Source organism: Procambarus clarkii, chromosome 21 (genome assembly GCF_040958095.1).
Source record: "Procambarus clarkii isolate CNS0578487 chromosome 21, FALCON_Pclarkii_2.0, whole genome shotgun sequence".
In the NCBI taxonomy this organism is placed as follows: domain Eukaryota; kingdom Metazoa; phylum Arthropoda; class Malacostraca; order Decapoda; family Cambaridae; genus Procambarus; species Procambarus clarkii.
This window is the reverse complement of record NC_091170.1, coordinates 9,957,910-9,977,498: the sequence shown is the minus strand read 5'-3', so window position 1 is coordinate 9,977,498 and position 19,589 is coordinate 9,957,910. Positions and strand designations below refer to the sequence as shown.

The window sequence follows — 19,589 nt, the reverse complement described above, 5'->3', positions numbered from 1 at the left end:
AGCCCTGTGGAAACACTGCGTTTGTTATAGTTTTAGTTAGCTTTGTTTCTGTGAGTGCTATTATGTCTGGGTTTTCTTCTAGTGCCCATTCTCCGAGTTCACTTGTTTTATTTGTAATCCCATCTATGTTAGTGTACATTGCCTTGAAGCTCACTTTCTTCTGTTCATTTTCTTGTCCCTTTGTTGGCGAGCATTCTGCTAGCGTGGGAAGCTGTTCTGTGGGTGAGAAGATCTGTGAGGTGGTTTGCAGGGTTTCAGAGGATTTTTGGGTGGGGGGTGGGGGTTTAAGGGAAGGGGGGACAGGTAGAGTGTGGGTTAAGGAGATAGGGGGACAGGTAGAGTGTGGGTTAAGGAGATAGGGGGGACATGGAGGATACGGGGTGAGGGGGGAGGAGGAATAGCGAGGGTATGGGATGAAGTGGGAGGAGAGACAGGGGGAAAAACGTGGGAGGGGGGACATGACGGGAATGGGGAAGGGGTGACAGGGTCAGAATGGGGTGTTTGGGTGGGGGCAGGTAGGGTGAGGGGAAGGGAGGGTTTCTATGCAGAGGGGGGTGGTGGTGTTGCCCTCCCTCTGGTGTTGCTGGGATGCTGGTCTTGGGTTCCCCTCTTGTCTCTAGGACTGTTGTGTTTAGGGCTGTGATTTCCTAGTTTGATCCTCTCTCCCTGCGCTTCCTCCTTGCCTCTGCTGCCCTCTCTCTCTCCTCCTTCGTCCTGTCCCTCTGCAGGAATACTTTTTTGTATCCCTCCACATGCTGCAGACGACTCTTCCTTTCGAGAATATCCTCCTTCATAGTTTCGTTTGTAAACACCACCTTTACAAGTCGGTTTCTGTCCTTGTTGTACCAGCCCAACCTAAAAACCTTCTCAATGTTTTGTTCAGCCCCTTCCATCTGTAACCCCTTCAGTAGCCCATGTACTGCCTCTCTATCCTTGCTATTCCATTCTTGCCTGTTGGATCCTTCCTGTTCTTTGATGCCTACAACTACCACTGATCTTTTTCTCTCCAGCTGCTGAGTGGTGCACCTTGCTGCTTCCTGTGAGGTAGCAGCTTTCATGGCTACCTCTAGTGCGTGTGACCCTTGTGTTAAATAGTCTGTCTTTATCTACCCAATCAATTCCTCTTAAAATCTTGTATGTGGTGATCATGTCCCCTCTAACTCTTCTGTCTCCCAGTGACGTGAGGTTTAATTCCAGTAGTCTCTCCTCGTAGCTCATACCTCTCAGTTCGGGTATTAGTCTGGTGGCAAACCTTTGAATCTTTTCCAGTTTGTTCTTATGCTTGACTAGATATGGACTCCATACTGGAGCCGCATACTCCAGGATTAGTCTGACATATGTGGTATATAATGTTCTGAAAGATTCCTTACACAGGTTTCTAAAGGCCGTTCTTATGTTAGCCAACCTGGCATATGCTGCTGATGTTATCCTCTTGATATAAGCTTCAGGGGACAGGTCTAGCATGATATCAACCCCCTAGGTCTTTCTCTCTCTCTGATCTTGAAGTATTGCATCTCCCAAGTGATATCATGTATCTGGTCTCCTGCTCCCTACACCTATCTTCATTACATTACATTTGCTCTGGTTAAACTCTAACAGCCATTTGTTCGACCATTCCTGCAGCTTGTCCAGGTCTTCTAGAAGCCTCAATCTGTCCTCTTCTGCCTTAATCCTTCTCATAATTTTGGCGTCGTCAGCAAACATAGAGAGGAATGAGTATGGAGTCACTACCCTCTCGGAGATCATTTACGTATATCAGAGACAAGATAGGTCTGAGTACAGAGCGCTGTGGGACTCCACTGGTGACTTTACGCCAATCTGAGGTCTCACCCCTCACTGTAACTCTCTGCTTCCTATTGCTTAGGTATTCCCTTATCCATTGGAGCGCCCTACCAGTTACTCCTGCCTGTTTCTCCAGCTTATGCATCAGCCTTTTATGGGGTACTGTGTCAAAGGCTTTCCGACAGTCAAAAAAAATGCAGTCCGCCCAGCCTTCTCTTTCTTACTTAATCTTTGTCACCTGATCGTAGAATTCTATTAAGCCTTTAAGACAAGATTTACCCTCCCTGAACCCATGCTGACGGGTTGTCACGAAGTCCCTTCTCTCCAGATGAGTTACTAGGTTTTTACTCTCGATCATCTCCATCACCTTGCATGGTATACAAGTTAAGGACACTGGCCTATAGTTCAGTGCCTCTTGTCTGTCACCCTTTTTGTATATTGGGACTACATTAGCCGCTTTCCATATTTTTGGTAGGTCTCCCGGTTGCAGTGACCTACTGTACACTATGGAGAGTGTCAAACAAAGTGCTCCTGCACATTCTTTCAATATCCATGGTGAGATTCCGTCTGGCTCAACAGCCTTTCTCACTTTCAGCTCCAATAGGTGCCTCTTGACCTCTTCTCTTGTAATTTCGAACCCATCCAAGGTCGCCTGGTTTGCTGCCACCTCTCCTAGCACCGTGACCTCTCTTTGTTCTATTTTAAAGACCTCCTGGAAGCTCTTTTTGGGTTCCTCACACACCTCTTTTTCATTCTCTGTATACCTGTCCAGCTTTGGTTCGGTCTTGGCTTTATTAGCTATATAATTTTCATACCTTTTCTTGGCAACTCTTCTCACACTAACAAACTCGTTCTTGGTTCTCTGGTATCTCTCTCTAATTTCTGGTATTCTGTTATTACAGAAGTTCCTCCACGCCCTTTGTTCAGTTCCTTTGCTTTCATACATTCCTGAATAAACCACAGATTCTTCTTTTGCTTCTCGGTTTTTTTCCTGTCAGGCCGGGATAAACCTGTTTACCGCCTCTTGACACTTTTGGGTGACATAGTCCATCATGTCTTGTATGGACTTAGTTCTGAGTTCTGTGTCCCATGGTATACCCCTTAGGAATTTATTCATCTCCTCATAGTTTCCCTTTCGGTACGCCAGCCCTTTGTTTCCCAGTTCTTTTTTGGGGAGATAATTCCTAGCTCAACCAGGTCCTCAAAGCACAATACACTATTATCACTCATTTCCAAAGGGGGCTTCCAACTTAACTTCCCTTATATCCGCCTCATTTAGGGTAAATATCAAATCAAGCAAAGCTGGTTGATCCTCTACTCTCATTCTTGTCGGTCCCTTGACGTGTTGACTGAGAAAGTTTCTTGTTGCCACATCCAGCAGCCTAGCTCTCCATGTGTCTGGTCCTCCGTGTGGGTCTCTGTTCTCCCAATCTATCTTCCCGTGTGATTGATGTGTCCGTGTATGCTATAGCTTGAGTGCCAGTGGGTGTCCATGTGTGTGTGTGTTTATATACTATTTGTGCCTGCAGGTTTGAGCTGTTAGTTCTTGGGCTCCGCCTTTCTAACCGTCTGTTGTAAGGTTAGAAAGGTGACATATCTGCTACATATATGTCTCTCTAACACACCCACATATTCCCAAGATGCAGCCATAGCAACTCTCCAACCACAGGTACCTATTTACATCTTTGTGAACAGATGTATCAGGTGAAAGAAACGTTGTCCATTTGTTTCTACCTCGGCCAGGAATCGAGCTTGGGGACATTAGGACTACGATCCCCAAGCGTTGTCCACACGTTGGTGTGTGCGTGTGCTTGCAGGTGTGTAAACATGTAGACATGTCACTAAACTCTGTAATCCATTCCATATGTGTGGCGTCTCCCTCCACTAAAGGGACGTGTGCGAAAGACCAAGGCGGGTGGTGGTACAGGTCGTGCACTCTTGTTGGTGGCACGGCTGTCCGTGGTAATATGGGGGCCTGGTACTGGACGCCAGGTGTCAGAGGCAGCTTCTGGGAGCCTCTCCAGCAGCTGCAAATGATGATGCGACCCCAGAACTTCACAACTTGTCAGCAGTGATTGTTGGTAAAGTAATGTGGTGGTGAGCTGGGAGTGGTGCCTCCCTATTACTGCCTTGCCTATTACTACCTTGCCTATTACTGTCTTGCCTATTACTGCCTTGCCTATTACTACCTTGCCTATTACTGTCTTGCCTATTACTGCCTTGCCTATTACTGCCTTGCCTATTACTGCCTTGCCTATTACTGTCTTGCCTATTACTGCCTTGCCTATTACTGTCTTGCCTATTACTGCCTTGCCTATTACTGTCTTGCCTATTACTGCCTTGCCTATTACTACCTTGCCTATTACTGTCTTGCCTATTACTGCCTTGCCTATTACTACCTTGCCTATTACTACCTTGCCTATTACTGTCTTGCCTATTACTGCCTTGCCTATTACTACCTTGCCTATTACTGCCTTGCCTATTACTGCCTTGCCTATTACTACCTTGCCTATTACTACCTTGCCTATTACTGTCTTGCCTATTACTGTCTTGCCTATTACTGCTTTCCCTATTACTGCCTTGCCTATTACTACCTTGCCTATTACTACCTTGCCTATTACTGTCTTGCCTATTACTGCCTTCCCTATTACTGCCTTGCCTATTACTGTCTTGCCTATTACTGCCTTCCCTATTACTGTCTTGCCTATTACTGCCTTGCCTATTACTACCTTGCCTATTACTACCTTGCCTATTACTGCCTTGCCTATTACTGCCTTGCCTATTACTACCTTGCCTATTACTACCTTGCTTATTACTACCTTGCCTATTACTACCTTGCCTATTACTATCTTGCCTATTACTGTCTTGCCTATTACTGCCTTCCCTATTACTGTCTTGCCTATTACTGCCTTGCCTATTACTACCTTGCCTATTACTACCTTGCCTATTACTGTCTTGCCTATTACTGCCTTCCCTATTACTGTCTTGCCTATTACTGCCTTGCCTATTACTACCTTGCCTATTACTACCTTGCCTATTACTGCCTTGCCTATTACTACCTTGCCTATTACTACCTTGCCTATTACTGTCTTGCCTATTACTGTCTTGCCTATTACTGTCTTGCCTATTACTGTACTGCCTTGCCTATTACTACCTTGCCTATTACTACCTTGCCTATTACTACCTTGCCTATTACTGCCTTGCCTATTACTACCTTGCCTATTACTGCCTTGCCTATTACTGCCTTGCCTATTACTACCTTGCCTATTACTACCTTGCCTATTACTACCTTGCCTATTACTACCTTGCCTATTACTACCTTGCCTATTACTGCCTTGCCTATTACTACCTTGCCTATTACTGCCTTGCCTATTACTGCCTTGCCTATTACTACCTTGCCTATTACTACCTTGCCTATTACTGTCTTGCCTATTACTGTCTTGCCTATTACTGCCTTGCCTATTACTGCCTTGCCTATTACTACCTTGCCTATTACTGTCTTGCCTATTACTGCCTTGCCTATTACTGTCTTGCCTATTACTACCTTGCCTATTACTGTCTTGCCTATTACTGCCTTGCCTATTACTGTCTTGCCTATTACTGCCTTGCCTATTACTGTCTTGCCTATTACTACCTTGCCTATTACTGTCTTGCCTATTACTGCCTTGCCTATTACTGTCTTGCCTATTACTGTCTTGCCTATTACTGCCTTGCCTATTACTACCTTGCCTATTACTGTCTTGCCTATTACTGCCTTGCCTATTACTGTCTTGCCTATTACTGTCTTGCCTATTACTGCCTTGCCTATTACTGTCTTGCCTATTACTGCCTTGCCTATTACTACCTTGCCTATTACTGTCTTGCCTATTACTGCCTTGCCTATTACTACCTTGCCTATTACTGTCTTGCCTATTACTGCCTTGCCTATTACTGTCTTGCCTATTACTACCTTGCCTATTACTGTCTTGCCTATTACTGTCTTGCCTATTACTGCCTTCCCTATTACTACCTTGCCTATTACTGCCTTGCCTATTACTGTCTTGCCTATTACTGTCTTGCCTATTACTGTCTTGCCTATTACTGCCTTGCCTATTACTACCTTGCCTATTACTGCCTTCCCTATTACTGTCTTGCCTATTACTGTCTTGCCTATTACTACCTTGCCTATTACTGCTTTCCCTATTACTGCCTTGCCTATTACTGCCTTGCCTATTACTACCTTGCCTATTACTGCCTTCCCTATTACTGTCTTGCCTATTACTGTCTTGCCTATTACTACCTTGCCTATTACTGCTTTCCCTATTACTGCCTTGCCTATTACTGCCTTGCCAATTTGTGCAATGCCTATTGCTGCCATAGGCACTGGAGCCGGTCGGCCGAGCGGACAGTACGCTGGACTTGTGATTCTGTGGTCCTGGGTTCGATCCCAGGCGCCGGCGAGAAACAATGGGCAGAGTTTTTTTCACCCTATGTCCCTGTTACCTTGCAGGGTACCTGCTAGGTAAAAGGGGCAATAAGAATAAGCATCTTATTGCTTCGTAATTATAATTATTACTAAACCTATACCTATAATAGGTTAAGTAATAATTGTAATTAAGAAGCAATAAGATGCTTATCTTAACATACTAAGAAGGTTAGGTAAGGTTGGTGTTTTCTATGAAGCTTTTCAACGTAAACTAAAATATTCACAATGAATTAGTATGTCACATATGCACTATTTAATAAGCCAATATTGACTTAAAGAAAGTGCGAAAACGTGTTGCAACGCCGCTCAAATTACTGCTTTACCTATTACTGTTGTACCAATTATTGCCTTACCAATTAGTGACTGCTAGTGATTACATATTAGTGACCTACTAGTGCTTACCTATTAGTGCCATACCTACTAGTGCTTACCTCTTCGTGCCTTAACTACTAGTGCTTACCTATTAGTGTCTTGCCTACTACTGTTTACCTATTAGTGCCTTACCTACTAGTGCTTACCTATTAGTACCTTACCTACTAGAGCTTACCTATTAGTGGTAGTTGTGGTTGTGGTGAGCTGATACTTGTGTGGATCATGATGACCTAAGGTGTTGTCTGCCGGGGTGACAGGAAGTGCTCCTAGTGGGCCGTGACCGAAGGTGTTGTCTGCTGGGGTGACAGGAAGTGCTCCTAGTGGGCCGTGACCGAAGGTGTTGTCTGCCAGGGTGACAGGAAGTGCTCCTAGTGGGCCGTGACCTAAGGTGTTGTCTGCCGGGGTGACAGGAAGTGCTCCTGGTGTGCCGTGACCTAAGGTGTTGTCTGCCGGGGTGACAGGAAGTGCTCCTAGTGGGCCGTGACCGAAGGTGTTGTCTGCCGGGGTGACAGGAAGTGCTCCTGGTGTGCCGTGACCTAAGGTGTTGTCTGCCGGGGTGACAGGAAGTGCTCCTAGTGGGCCGTGACCGAAGGTGTTGTCTGCCAGGGTGACAGGAAGTGCTCCTAGTGGGCCGTGACCGAAGGTGTTGTCTGCCAGGGTGACAGGAAGTGCTCCTAGTGGGCCGTGACCGAAGGTGTTGTCTGCCGGGGTGACAGGAAGTGCTCCTAGTGGGCCGTGACCGAAGGTGTTGTCTGCCAGGGTGACAGGAAGTGCTCCTAGTGGGCCGTGACCGAAGGTGTTGTCTGCCAGGGTGACAGGAAGTGCTCCTAGTGGGCCGTGACCTAAGGTGTTGTCTGCCAGGGTGACAGGAAGTGCTCCTAGTGGGCCGTGACCGAAGGTGTTGTCTGCCGGGGTGACAGGAAGTGCTCCTGGTGGGCCGTGACCTAAGGTGTTGTCTGCCAGGGTGACAGGAAGTGCTCCTAGTGGGCCGTGACCTAAGGTGTTGTCTGCCAGGGTGACAGGAAGTGCTCCTAGTGGGCCGTGACCTAAGGTGTTGTCTGCCGGGGTGACAGGAAGTGCTCCTAGTGGGCCGTGACCTAAGGTGTTGTCTGCCAGGGTGACAGGAAGTGCTCCTAGTGGGCCGTGACCTAAGGTGTTGTCTGCCAGGGTGACAGGAAGTGCTCCTAGTGGGCCGTGACCTAAGGTGTTGTCTGCCAGGGTGACAGGAAGTGCTCCTAGTGGGCCGTGACCGAAGGTGTTGTCTGCCGGGGTGACAGGAAGTGCTCCTAGTGGGCCGTGACCTAAGGTGTTGTCTGCCAGGGTGACAGGAAGTGCTCCTAGTGGGCCGTGACCTAAGGTGTTGTCTGCCAGGGTGACAGGAAGTGCTCCTAGTGGGCCGTGACCTAAGGTGTTGTCTGCCGGGGTGACAGGAAGTGCTCCTAGTGGGCCGTGACCTAAGGTGTTGTCTGCCAGGGTGACAGGAAGTGCTCCTAGTGGGCCGTGACCTAAGGTGTTGTCTGCCAGGGTGACAGGAAGTGCTCCTAGTGGGCCGTGACCTAAGGTGTTGTCTGCTGGGGTGACAGGAAGTGCTCCTAGTGGGCCGTGACCTAAGGTGTTGTCTGCCGGGGTGACAGGAAGTGCTCCTAGTGGGCCGTGACCGAAGGTGTTGTCTGCCGGGGTGGCAGGAAGTGCTCCTAGCGGGCCGGCAACTCGGATGGTAATCTTGGGCATAGCATTTTATCAAATCACCTCATTCTTTGGGGCACACGTGAGGAACACAAATGCGAACAAGCCTGAATGGTCCCGAGGACTATATGCATCTGAAAACTCACACCCCAGAAGTGACTCGAACCCATACTCCCTGGAGCAACGCAACTGGTAACTACGGGGCGCCTTAATCCAAAGTGCCCCAAAGAATGATGTGATTTGATAAAATGCTATGCCCAAGATTACCATCCGAGTTGCCGGCGGGGAAGTGGTTCAAATAGCTTCGGCTATCACTTCCTTTTGTCCGGCCGTGTTGGTCAAGCGGATTAAGGCGCCCCGTAGTTACCAGTTGCGTTGCTCCTGGGAGTATGGGTTCGAGTCACTTCTGGGGTGTGAGTTTTCAGACGCATATAGTCCTGGGGACCATTCAGGCTTGTTCGCATTTGTGTTCCTCACGTGTGCCCCAAAGAATGAGGTGATTTGATAAAATGCTATGCCCAAGATTACCATCCGAGTTGCCGGCGGGGAAGTGGTTCAAATAGCTTCGGCTATCACTTCCTTTTGTCCGGCCGTGATGGTCAAGCGGATTAAGGCGCCCCGTAGTTACCAGTTGCGTTGCTCCTGGGAGTATGGGTTCGAGTCACTTCTGGGGTGTGAGTTTTCAGACGCATATAGTCCTGGGGACCATTCAGGCTTGTTCGCTTATATATATATATATATATATATATATATATATGTCGTACCTAGTAGCCAGAACGCACTTCTCAGCCTACTATGCAAGGCCCAATTTGCCTAATAAGCCAAGTTTTCATGAATTAATTGTTTTTCGACTACCTAACCTACCTAACCTAACCTAACCTAACTTTTTCGGCTACCTAACCTAACCTAACTTTTTCGGCTACCTAACCTAACCTAACCTGTAAAGATAGGTTAGGTTAGGTTAGGTAGGGTTGGTTAGGTTCGGTCATATATCTACGTTAATTTTAACTCCAATAAAAAACAATTGACCTCATACATAATGAAATGGGTAGCTTTATCATTTCATAAGAAAAAAATTAGAGAAAATATGTTAATTCAGGAAAACTTGGCTTATTAGGCAAATCGGGCCTTGCATAGTAGGCTGAGAAGTGCGTTCTGGCTACTAGGTACGACATATATATATATATATATATATATATATGTCGTACCTAGTAGCCAGAACTCACTTCTCAGCCTACTATTCAAGGCCCGATTTGCCTAATAAGCCAAGTTTTCATGAATTAATATATTTACTATAATTTTTTTCTTATGAAATGATAAAGCAACCCTTTTCTCTATGTATGAGGTCAATTTGTTTTATTGGAGTTAAAATTAACGTAGATATATGACCGAACCTAACTAACCCTACCTAACCTAACCTAACCTATATTTATAGGTAAGGTTAGGTTAGGAAGCCAAAAAAAGCTAGGTTAGGTTAGGTTAGGTAGGTTAGGTTGACGAAAAAACATTAATTCATGAAAACTTGGCTTATTAGGCAAATCGGGCCTTGAATAGTAGGCTGAGAAGTGCGTTCTGGCTATTAGGTACGACATATATATATATATATATATATATATATATATATATATATATATATATATATATATATATATATATATATATATATATATATATATATATATGTATATATGTCGTACCTAGTAGCCAGAACGCACTTCTCAGCCTACTATGCAAGGCCCGATTTGCCTAATAAGCCAAGTTTTCATGAATTAATGTTTTTTCGACTACCTAACCTACCTAAGCTAAACTAACCTAAGTTTTTCGGCTATCTAACCTAACCTAACCTATAAAAATAGGTTAGGTTAGGTTAGGTAGGGTTGGTTAGGTTCGGTCATATATCTACATTAATTTTAACTCTAATAAAAAAAAATGACCTCATACATAATGAAATGGGTAGCTTTATCATTTCATAAGAAAAAAATTAGAGAAAATATATTAATTCAGGAAAACTTGGCTCATTAGGCCAATCGGGCCTTGCATAGTAGGCTGAGAAGTGTGTTCTGGCTACTAGGTACGACATATATATATATATATATATATATATATATATATATATATATATATATATATATATATATATATATATATATATATATATGTATATATATATATATATATATATATATATATATATGTATATATATATATATATATATATATATATATATATGTATATGTATATATATATATATATATATATATATATATATATATATATATATATATATATATATATATATATATATATATATATATATATATATATATATATATATATATATATATATATATATATATATATATATATATATATATATATATATATGTCGTACCTAGTAGCCAGAACGCACTTCTCAGCCTACTATGCAAGGCCCGATTTGCCTAATAAGCCAAGTTTTCATGAATTAATTGTTTTTCGACTACCTAACCTACCTAACCTAACCTAACCTAGCTTTTTCGGCTACCTAACCTAACCTAACCCATAGAGATAGGTTAGGTTAGGTTAGGTAGGGTTGGTTAGGTTCGGTAATATATCTACGTTAATTTTAACTCCAATAAAAAAAAATTGACCTCATACATAATGAAATGGGTAGCTTTATCATTTCATAAGAAAAAAATTTGAGAAAATATATTATTTCAGGAAAACTTGGCTTATTTGGCAAATCGGGCCCTGAATTGTAGGCTGAGAAGTGCGTTCTGGCTACTAGGTACGACATATATATATATATATATATATATATATATATATATATATATATATATATATATATATATATATATATATATATATATATATATATATATATATATATATATGTCGTACCTAATAGCCAGAACGCACTTCTCAGCCTACTATTCACGGCCCGATTTGCCTAATAAGCCAAGTTTTCATGAATTAATGTTTTTTCGTCTACCTAACCTACCTAACCTAACCTAACCTAGCTTTTTTTGGCTACCTAACCTAACCTTACCTATAAATATAGGTTAGGTTAGGTTAGGTAGGGTTGGTTAGGTTCGGTCGTATATCTACGTTAATTTTAACTCCAATAAAAAGAAATTGACCTCATACATAGAGAAAAGGGTTGCTTTATCATTTCATAAGAAAAAAATTATAGTAAATATATTAATTCAGGAAAACTTGGCTTATTAGGCAAATCGGGCCTTGAATAGTAGGCTGAGAAGTGAGTTCTGGCTACTAGGTACGACATATATATATATATATATATATATATATATATATATATATATATATATATATATATATATATATATATATATATATATATATATATATATATATATATATATATATATTTGTGAGGGTACCACCTCTAGTGCCAATGTGGGGACCCATAGCCTCGGAGAAGAAAATAAAAAGTATTAAGAGGAGACCTTGTGATTTCTCACTGAACACTAATATTATCTTCTCCTACCACCCCCATTCTTTTGTATGTACACATATATATTTACTTTATTTGAAATTTGTTACAAAAAAGGAGTTACATATGGGTTACAAAGATGGTTATCATAGGTTGTCGAGTTCCTCCAGCTCCTCAGATGGCGGGCAGGAACCCTGGATGCAGTGCGCATTTCCCCTCTGTATCGCCACACTGAGGCGCTGGAAAAGAAAGCTTGCAGCTCTTGGGTCCCTTGTTGTTTCAATGAGCCTAGAACCCAGTTCCTTCAAAAAACTGGTAGCACTTTTACCCCAGGCGCCGAGTGTCTCAGAAGCATTGGGGACAAAATTGTAGTGGTGCTCCAGTTCACTATACTTACGGGATTTGGCTGCTTCCCTGTGGGTGGCAGCGCCACCTGGTTGTGCAACACTGAGGTTAATGTAGGTGTTAGCCAGGGTTGATACGCACGTGTAGTCCCATACCAACTGCTTGCCATTCTTCCAGGGGTTCACTGTGATACCATCCGGGCGACCAATAAGAGCATCAGAGTTACGGGGCGTTAGGTAACGGGGCTCTCTTTCAGCTGGGCATCCAGCTGTGGTGAGGCTCCTCTTGATGATATATATATATATATATATGAATGAAAACTCACACCCCAGAAGTGACTCGAACCCATACTCCCAGAAGCAACGCAACTGGTAACTACAGGGCGCCTTAATCCGCTTGACCATCACGGCCGTCAAAAGGAAGTGATAGCCGAGGCTATTTGAGCCACTTCCCCGACGGCAACTCGGATGGTAATCTTGGGCATAGCATTTCACCAAATCACCTCATTCTTTGGGGCACACGTGAGGAACACAAATGCGAACAAGCCTGAATGGTCCCCAGGACTATATGCGAATGAAAACTCACACCCCAGAAGTGACTCGAACCCATACTCCCAGAAGCAACGCAACTGGTAACTACAGGGCGCCTTAATCCGCTTGACCATCACGGCCGTCAAAAGGAAGTGATAGCCGAGGCTATTTGAGCCACTTCCCCGACGGCAACTCGGATGGTAATCTTGGGCATAGCATTTCACCAAATCACCTCATTCTTTGGGGCACACGTGAGGAACACAAATGCGAACAAGCCTGAATGGTCCCCAGGACTATATGCGAATGAAAACTCACACCCCAGAAGTGACTCGAACCCATACTCCCAGAAGCAACGCAACTGGTAACTACAGGGCGCCTTAATCTTAGTTACCAGTTGCGTTGCTTCTGGGAGTATGGGTTCGAGTCACTTCTGGGGTGTGAGTTTTCATTCGCATATAGTCCTGGGGACCATTCAGGCTTGTTCGCATTTGTGTTCCTCACGTGTGCCCCAAAGAATGAGGTGATTTGGTGAAATGCTATGCCCAAGATTACCATCCGAGTTGCCGTCGGGGAAGTGGCTCAAATAGCCTCGGCTATCACTTCCTTTTGACGGCCGTGATGGTCAAGCGGATTAAGGCGCCCTGTAGTTACCAGTTGCGTTGCTTCTGGGAGTATGGGTTCGAGTCACTTCTGGGGTGTGAGTTTTCATTCGCATATAGTCCTGGGGACCATTCAGGCTTGTTCGCATATATATATATATATATATATATATATATATATATATATATATATATATATATATATATATATATATATATATATATATATATATATATATATATATATATATATATATATATTATTAAATATGACTGAAAAAGTAAGATTAATAATTCTAACACGAATTTTCTCTATCTTTCTTACGTTTCTTTTCACTGTTGATGGTAATTCAAAAATCAATTCTCCAAAATTCATTTTTATTTCTAGTCTGACGTGACACTTGAGCGCGTTTCGTAAAACTTATTACATTTTCAAAGACTTTAGTTTACACACACACACACAACTTTAACTGAATAGAGCTTAAACATCTTTCGAGTTTTTATACCTACATTTGGGTGAAGTGACATGTTACAATAGTTTTGGATGAGGTGAAAATAAACTTTTAACACAAGACAGAACACGAAACAATGAAATACAAACAGGTATTAAAGGTAGGTAACTGCAGAAGGCCTATTTTTATTGGCCCATATTTCTTGATGCTTCTATATTGGAGCGGAGTCTTGAAGTGGGTAGAATATAGTTGTGCATTAATTGGCTGTTGATTGCTGGTGTTGACTTTTTGATGTGTAGTGCCTCGCAGACGTCAAGCCGCCTGCTATCGCTGTATCTATCGATGATTTCTGTGTTGTTTGCTAAGATTCCTCTGGTGATGGTTTGGTTGTGGGAAGAAACTATATGTTCCTTAATGGAGCCCTGTTGCTTATGCATCGTTAAACGCCTGGAAAGAGATGTTGTTGTCTTGCCTATATACTGAGTTTTTTGAGGCTTACAGTCCCCAAGGAGGCATTTGAAGGCATAGACGACGTTGGTCTCTTTTAAAGCGTTCTGCTTTGTGTCTGGAGAGTTTCTCATGAGTAGGCTGACCGTTTTCTTTTTTATAGTAAATTGTCAGTTGTATCTTCTGATTTTTGTCTGTAGGGATAACGTTTCTACTGACAATATCTTTCAGGACCCTTTCCTCCGTTTTATGGGCTGTGGAAAAGAAGTTCCTATAAAATAGTCTAATAGGGGGTATAGGTGTTGTGTTAGTTGTCTCTTCTGAGATTGCATGGCGTTTCACTTTCCTTGTTATGATGTCTTCCACGAAACCATTGGAGAAGCCGTTGTTGACTAGGACCTGCCTTACCCTACAGAGTTCCTCGTCGACTTGCTTCCATTCTGAGCTGAGGTTGAGAGCACGGTCGACATAAGCGTTAATGACACTCCTCTTGTACCTGTCTGGGCAGTCACTGTTGGTATTCAGGCACATTCCTATGTTTGTTTCCTTAGTGTAGACTGCAGTGTGGAAAACTCCGCTCCTCTCCATGACTGTTACATCTAGAAAGGGCAGCTTCCCATCCTTCTCCATCTCGTAAGTGAAACGCAACACAGAATTCTGCTCAAATGCCTCCTTCAGCTCCTGCAGATGTCTGACATCAGGTACCTGTGTAAAAATGTCGTCAACATACCTGCAGCATATGGCCGGTTTCAAATTCATGTCAACTAAGACCTTCTGTTCGATGTACCCATGTAGAAGTTCGCAAACAGGACACCTAGGGGAGAACCCATGGCGATCCCATCTACTAGATCCCATCTACGATATCAATAGTATCTGATTCATCAAGAATTCTATCGAGGGACAAGTGGCCATGAGGGACAGTCGCAAAGCAAGACACACACTCGTCCTAGAAGTCATGACATTCAACAAGGATATGCATGACTGTAAAAGGGACAATACAATGTGGACAATAAGGAGCAGGGCTGCGCTCGATTAAGTGACCATGAGTTAAGCGCGCATGGCAACCTTGCTAGAGCCGTTTCTCATCGCCGGTTACGGTGGTAGGAGGAAAGCCATGAAGACACAATACCCTGAAGAGTACACAAAACTCAACTGACAAAAATTTACTGGAAATAAGAAACAGTCAATGTTGAATCTCGACGACTACTGGATGGACCGGATTGAAGGACGCGAGAGCCTTGAGGGCACAACGAGAGTCAACGACAACCACAAAGGAAAAGTGAAAGCAGGAGGCGAAGAGCATAGAGAATAGCATAAAGTTCCGCTGTGATGATGCTAGTCTCCAGAGGTAGACAACACATATAAGGGCGGTCAGGAAAAACAACAGAGTAGCCTACACCGTCCGCAGACTTAGATCCATCAGTGAAAATGGAAACGGAGCGGGAGTGTAAAGAAAAGTGCTCAAGGAAAAGACGTTTCAGAACCGTAGGAGGAGTAAAAGCTTTAGTGATGCGGGTCAAGGATGTACAAAACTTTGGAAGGGGGACTCGCCACGGGGGCAAGGAAGGAACAATACGAGGATAAATATTAGAAATACGAAGTGAAAAATAATCCTGTAAGTGAGATAACCTGACAGAAAGAGGGAAGTTGTGATGCGGAACAGGAACTACAGGAGGGGTAAACTCAAAGCACGACAGAGGCGAGAGGAAGGATGTTGCAAAGACCACGCAAGATAGCGAAGACAGTAGCGATCACGGCGGTCCTAGAGAGAGCGGAAGCCAGTGTCAACATACAAGCTAAGGGTGGGAGTCGAACGAAAGGCACCAGAGCTGAGACACAACCCAGTATAGTGCAAAGCATCACGACGGCGAAGAGTAGAAGGAGAAACAGATGAGTAAGCAGGGCAATCATAATCGTGTTTAGCCAGGACAAGAGAGGAATGTAATGCAAGGAGAGTGCGCCTATCTGCTCCCCAAGAAGTATGGGACAAAACCTTAAGGAGGGTAAGAACCTTAGAGCATTCAGCTCTGAGGTAAGAGATATGGGGTGACAAAGACAAACAAGTGTCAAAGATTAATCCCAAAAGCTTAGCGGAATCCTTGTACTGGGGATGGCCATAGGGCGACAGAAAGGGACGAAGAACGACATGCTTCCGAGTAAACGTCATAGCACAAGTCTTAGACGTAGTGAACCGGAAGCCATGACCGGTGGCCCAAGACGACACAGCATCAGTCGCAAGTTCAAACCTCTGTTGAAGAAGAGGCGAATAATTACCCCTGATAGCAAAGGGTACGATCGCCGACATAGAGATTGGGGGGGGGGGGAGAAGACGCCAGACGGAAAGGAGGAAAGATGGCCAATGAGGGCAACTAGATACAGAGTAGTGTTCAGAACACTACCTTGGGGTACACCCTCGTATTACCGAAAAGGGGCAGAGAGAGTGGTACCAAGCCTCACTCAAAAGGAACGACGAGAGAGGAAGCTTTGGAGGAAGAGAGGGAGATAACCACGAAGGCCAAAAGAATAAAGTTGGGATAGAATATGATATCTCAAGGTGGTATTGTAAGTCCTTTCCAGGTCAAAAAGGACAGAAACAATTGAGGTCTTCCAGCAAAAGCAGTACGAATATAGACCTCCAAGTTCACCAGGACATCTGTTGTGCTGCGTCATTTGCGAAAACCAAATTGAGAAGGGGAGAGGTGGTGATAATGTTCTAAGAACCACATCAGACGAACGTTAACCAAATGTTCAAAGAGTTTGCAGACACAACTCATGAGGGCAATAGGGCGAAAGTTCTTAGGGATGTTCAAAGAGTTTGCAGACACAACTCGTGAGGGCAATAGGGCGAAAGTTCTTAGGGGATGTTCCCAGAGACCCTGGTTTCCGAACAGGGAGGACAACACCATCGAGCCAGTGCTCAGGGACTGACGACGACGCCCAGACCCAATTATACAGACTCAGTAAATAATGAGACGTGCACGGAGGGAGATGGCGAAGCATCTCATAATGAATGCCATCGGAGCTTGCCGCCGTAGAACTACAGAGGGCCAGGGCAGACTGAAGTTCAGAGGGAGAGAGAGAGAGAGAGAGAGAGAGAGAGAGAGAGAGAGAGAGAGAAGGGATCGTTATAGGGAAGTCTGAGATGGTTGCAGAAATATATAGGACGAGATTCAAGAACAGGCTTATGAAGAAGGAAAGATTGAGGAAGATGAGAACCAGAGCTAACAGAAGAAAAGTGGGAACCCAGTTCGGTCGCGACCTACAACGGGTCCACCACAAGAGTACCACAGAGGTGAAGGACCGGCGAGGCATCGGAAACAAACTTCCCACACAATCTTGCGGATACGCTTCCAGATCTGTGGCAGAGAAGTTTCGGACATAATGGAAGAAACAAGACTTCCAACACTCATGCTTAGCTGAACGGATGGTCCTATGGGCCACTGTACTCGCCTTCCGAAACAAAAAAAAAGAACCGGCCTTCTGCCGGCGGCAGTGTCTCTTCCAGGCTGCACGCTTACAGTGGACAACCAGAGCACAATCTACATTCCATCAGGGAATGCACTTCCATGTTCCCCGAGAGGAAGAGCGAGGAATAGAGCAAAGGGCAGCGTTGAAGATGGTGTCATGAAAAAGGAGGAGGGCACGAGGGAGAGGCAGAATGGAAAGGTCGGAGAGAACAGCACGGAAGGTAAATAGGGTCCAGTCTGCCGTAGTAAACTGCGACCTAAGAAAGGAGAGGGGAGGGTGAAAAAAGAAAAAAATAACAAGGATGGGGAAATTGTCACTGCTGTGGAGGTCATCAAGAACCCTCCACGTGAAATCCAAGTAAAGAAACGACGAGCAGAGAGAAAGATAAAGACAGGAAAGGGTGCGAGTCTGAGATTCCAAATATTTGGCTCACCAGAATTCCAAACAGACAGGGAAGAAGAGAGGATGAACGGTTCGAGAAGGCGATCCCGGGTGTTTGTCAAAACATCACCCCAGAGGTTATGTCGACAATTGAAATCACCCAGCAAGAGCACAGGCTCTGGCAAGGAGTCCAATAGGGTGTTTAAGATCGGGAAGAGAAAGCGGGACACTCGGGAGGAGATAAATGGAACAAACGGTGTACCATTTCCTCGCAAAGATACGAGCAGCAGAACAATGGAGAGGCGAAGAAAAAAGGGGACAAATGGAACATCAGAGTGAATCAAGAGAGCAGAAGAGCTGGGAGCCCCAGCAACAGCTGAGGGGGGAGAGAGAGAAAGGAATAGCCACGAAAGCGACCAGGACGAGCACCAAGCATCGATTCCGGGAGACAGACACAAACGGGCAAAAATCGTGCAAGCAGAAGTTGGAGTTCAAGAAAATTGGCGTAATATCCACGAATGTTCCATTGAAGAATAGACATCGACAAGAAGAGAAAGGACAGCAACACAGAACAATGGAGAAACAAAGGTTAAAAAGAAACACAGCACGTCATAGAAGCGCAGGATCAGGGTCAGCGAAGTCAGAGTTAGGGGGCATGGGTAAACTGAGTACGGATGGAGGGAAGAGAGTGGGAGGACAGACCAGAGGCGGACCTGCAGCCACACTTGGGAAGAGGAGACAACCGAGGGTCAAGGACAGCAGGAGGAGGAGGAGGGGGCAGAAACCGGGGAGCACATCTCAGCAAGGGCAGAAACAGAAAGGGAAGCAGGAGACAAAGAAACCTCGATATCAGGAACAGGGGGCTCGACCACCGAAACGGGAGGGAATGGAGTGATAGAGTCAGAGGTGGAGCGCGAGGAAGAAAGCGAAGCCGTCTTACCCGCCGGGGAGGAGGAAGGAGATAAGCCAGACTTTCGCTTCTAACTCAGAGACATTTGTTCCAGCAACAACGAACTAGGCAACAGACTCAAGCATCTCAACAGGAGAAGAAGGAGGAGAGCGAACAACACGATGATCACTGGAAGAGTGATGGACATCAGCCTGCACAGACAGGCGGCGTGGAGAGCTAAGAGACGGAGGAGAAAGACGGGAAGGAGGATCGAGGGGAGATGAGAAAGAAGACACAGGAGATATGACAGACAGGGTAGAAAGAAGGGGAACCCCAGACAGAGAACTAGGAGGGGGACCCTTCTCGACAGAACGTAAAGGAACTGGAGAGGCGGCGGTGGGCGTGTCTGGGTCTAAGGCCTGGAAACGGTTGTGAGACTGAAGAAGGTGGGAAGAACGAGGAGATGAAGAGTGCAACATTGCGAGCATAAGAGACGCTAGCGAAAGGGGGGAGACAGCGAACTTGGCCCCTCGCCTCAGGAAAAGAAACGTTCCCGGTGCTTCAAGTTGAGGACGTCTGCATCAAGCTTGTAATGTTTACACGCGTAGGAGAAGGTAGGGTGGGCTTCACCGCAATTAAGGCAGCGAGCCTGGGAAGAAGTACACTCCGACTTAGAGTGACCTTCGTCCCCACACAGGGGACAGTGAGAGACAGTACAGAAGCATTGAAGGGC

General features: G+C 44.8%; 1 protein-coding gene across 2 annotated transcripts in view; it reads left to right on the top strand.

Annotated features, from left to right (window-relative positions):
* Positions 1 to 19,589, top strand: part of LOC123760679 (fibrinogen C domain-containing protein 1-like) — a 175,643-nt gene that overhangs the window by 153,878 nt on the left and 2,176 nt on the right. Inside the window, exon 9 of one of the 2 annotated variants that reach the window (XM_069328193.1) lies at positions 3,673 to 3,863. The exons of the other annotated variant lie outside the window; for it this stretch is intronic. Within the exon in view, the coding sequence (XP_069184294.1) occupies positions 3,673 to 3,857 (185 nt within the window). The 3' untranslated portion in view covers positions 3,858 to 3,863. The remainder of the gene's footprint in view (positions 1 to 3,672; positions 3,864 to 19,589) is intronic. 2 annotated transcript variants of the gene reach the window in all.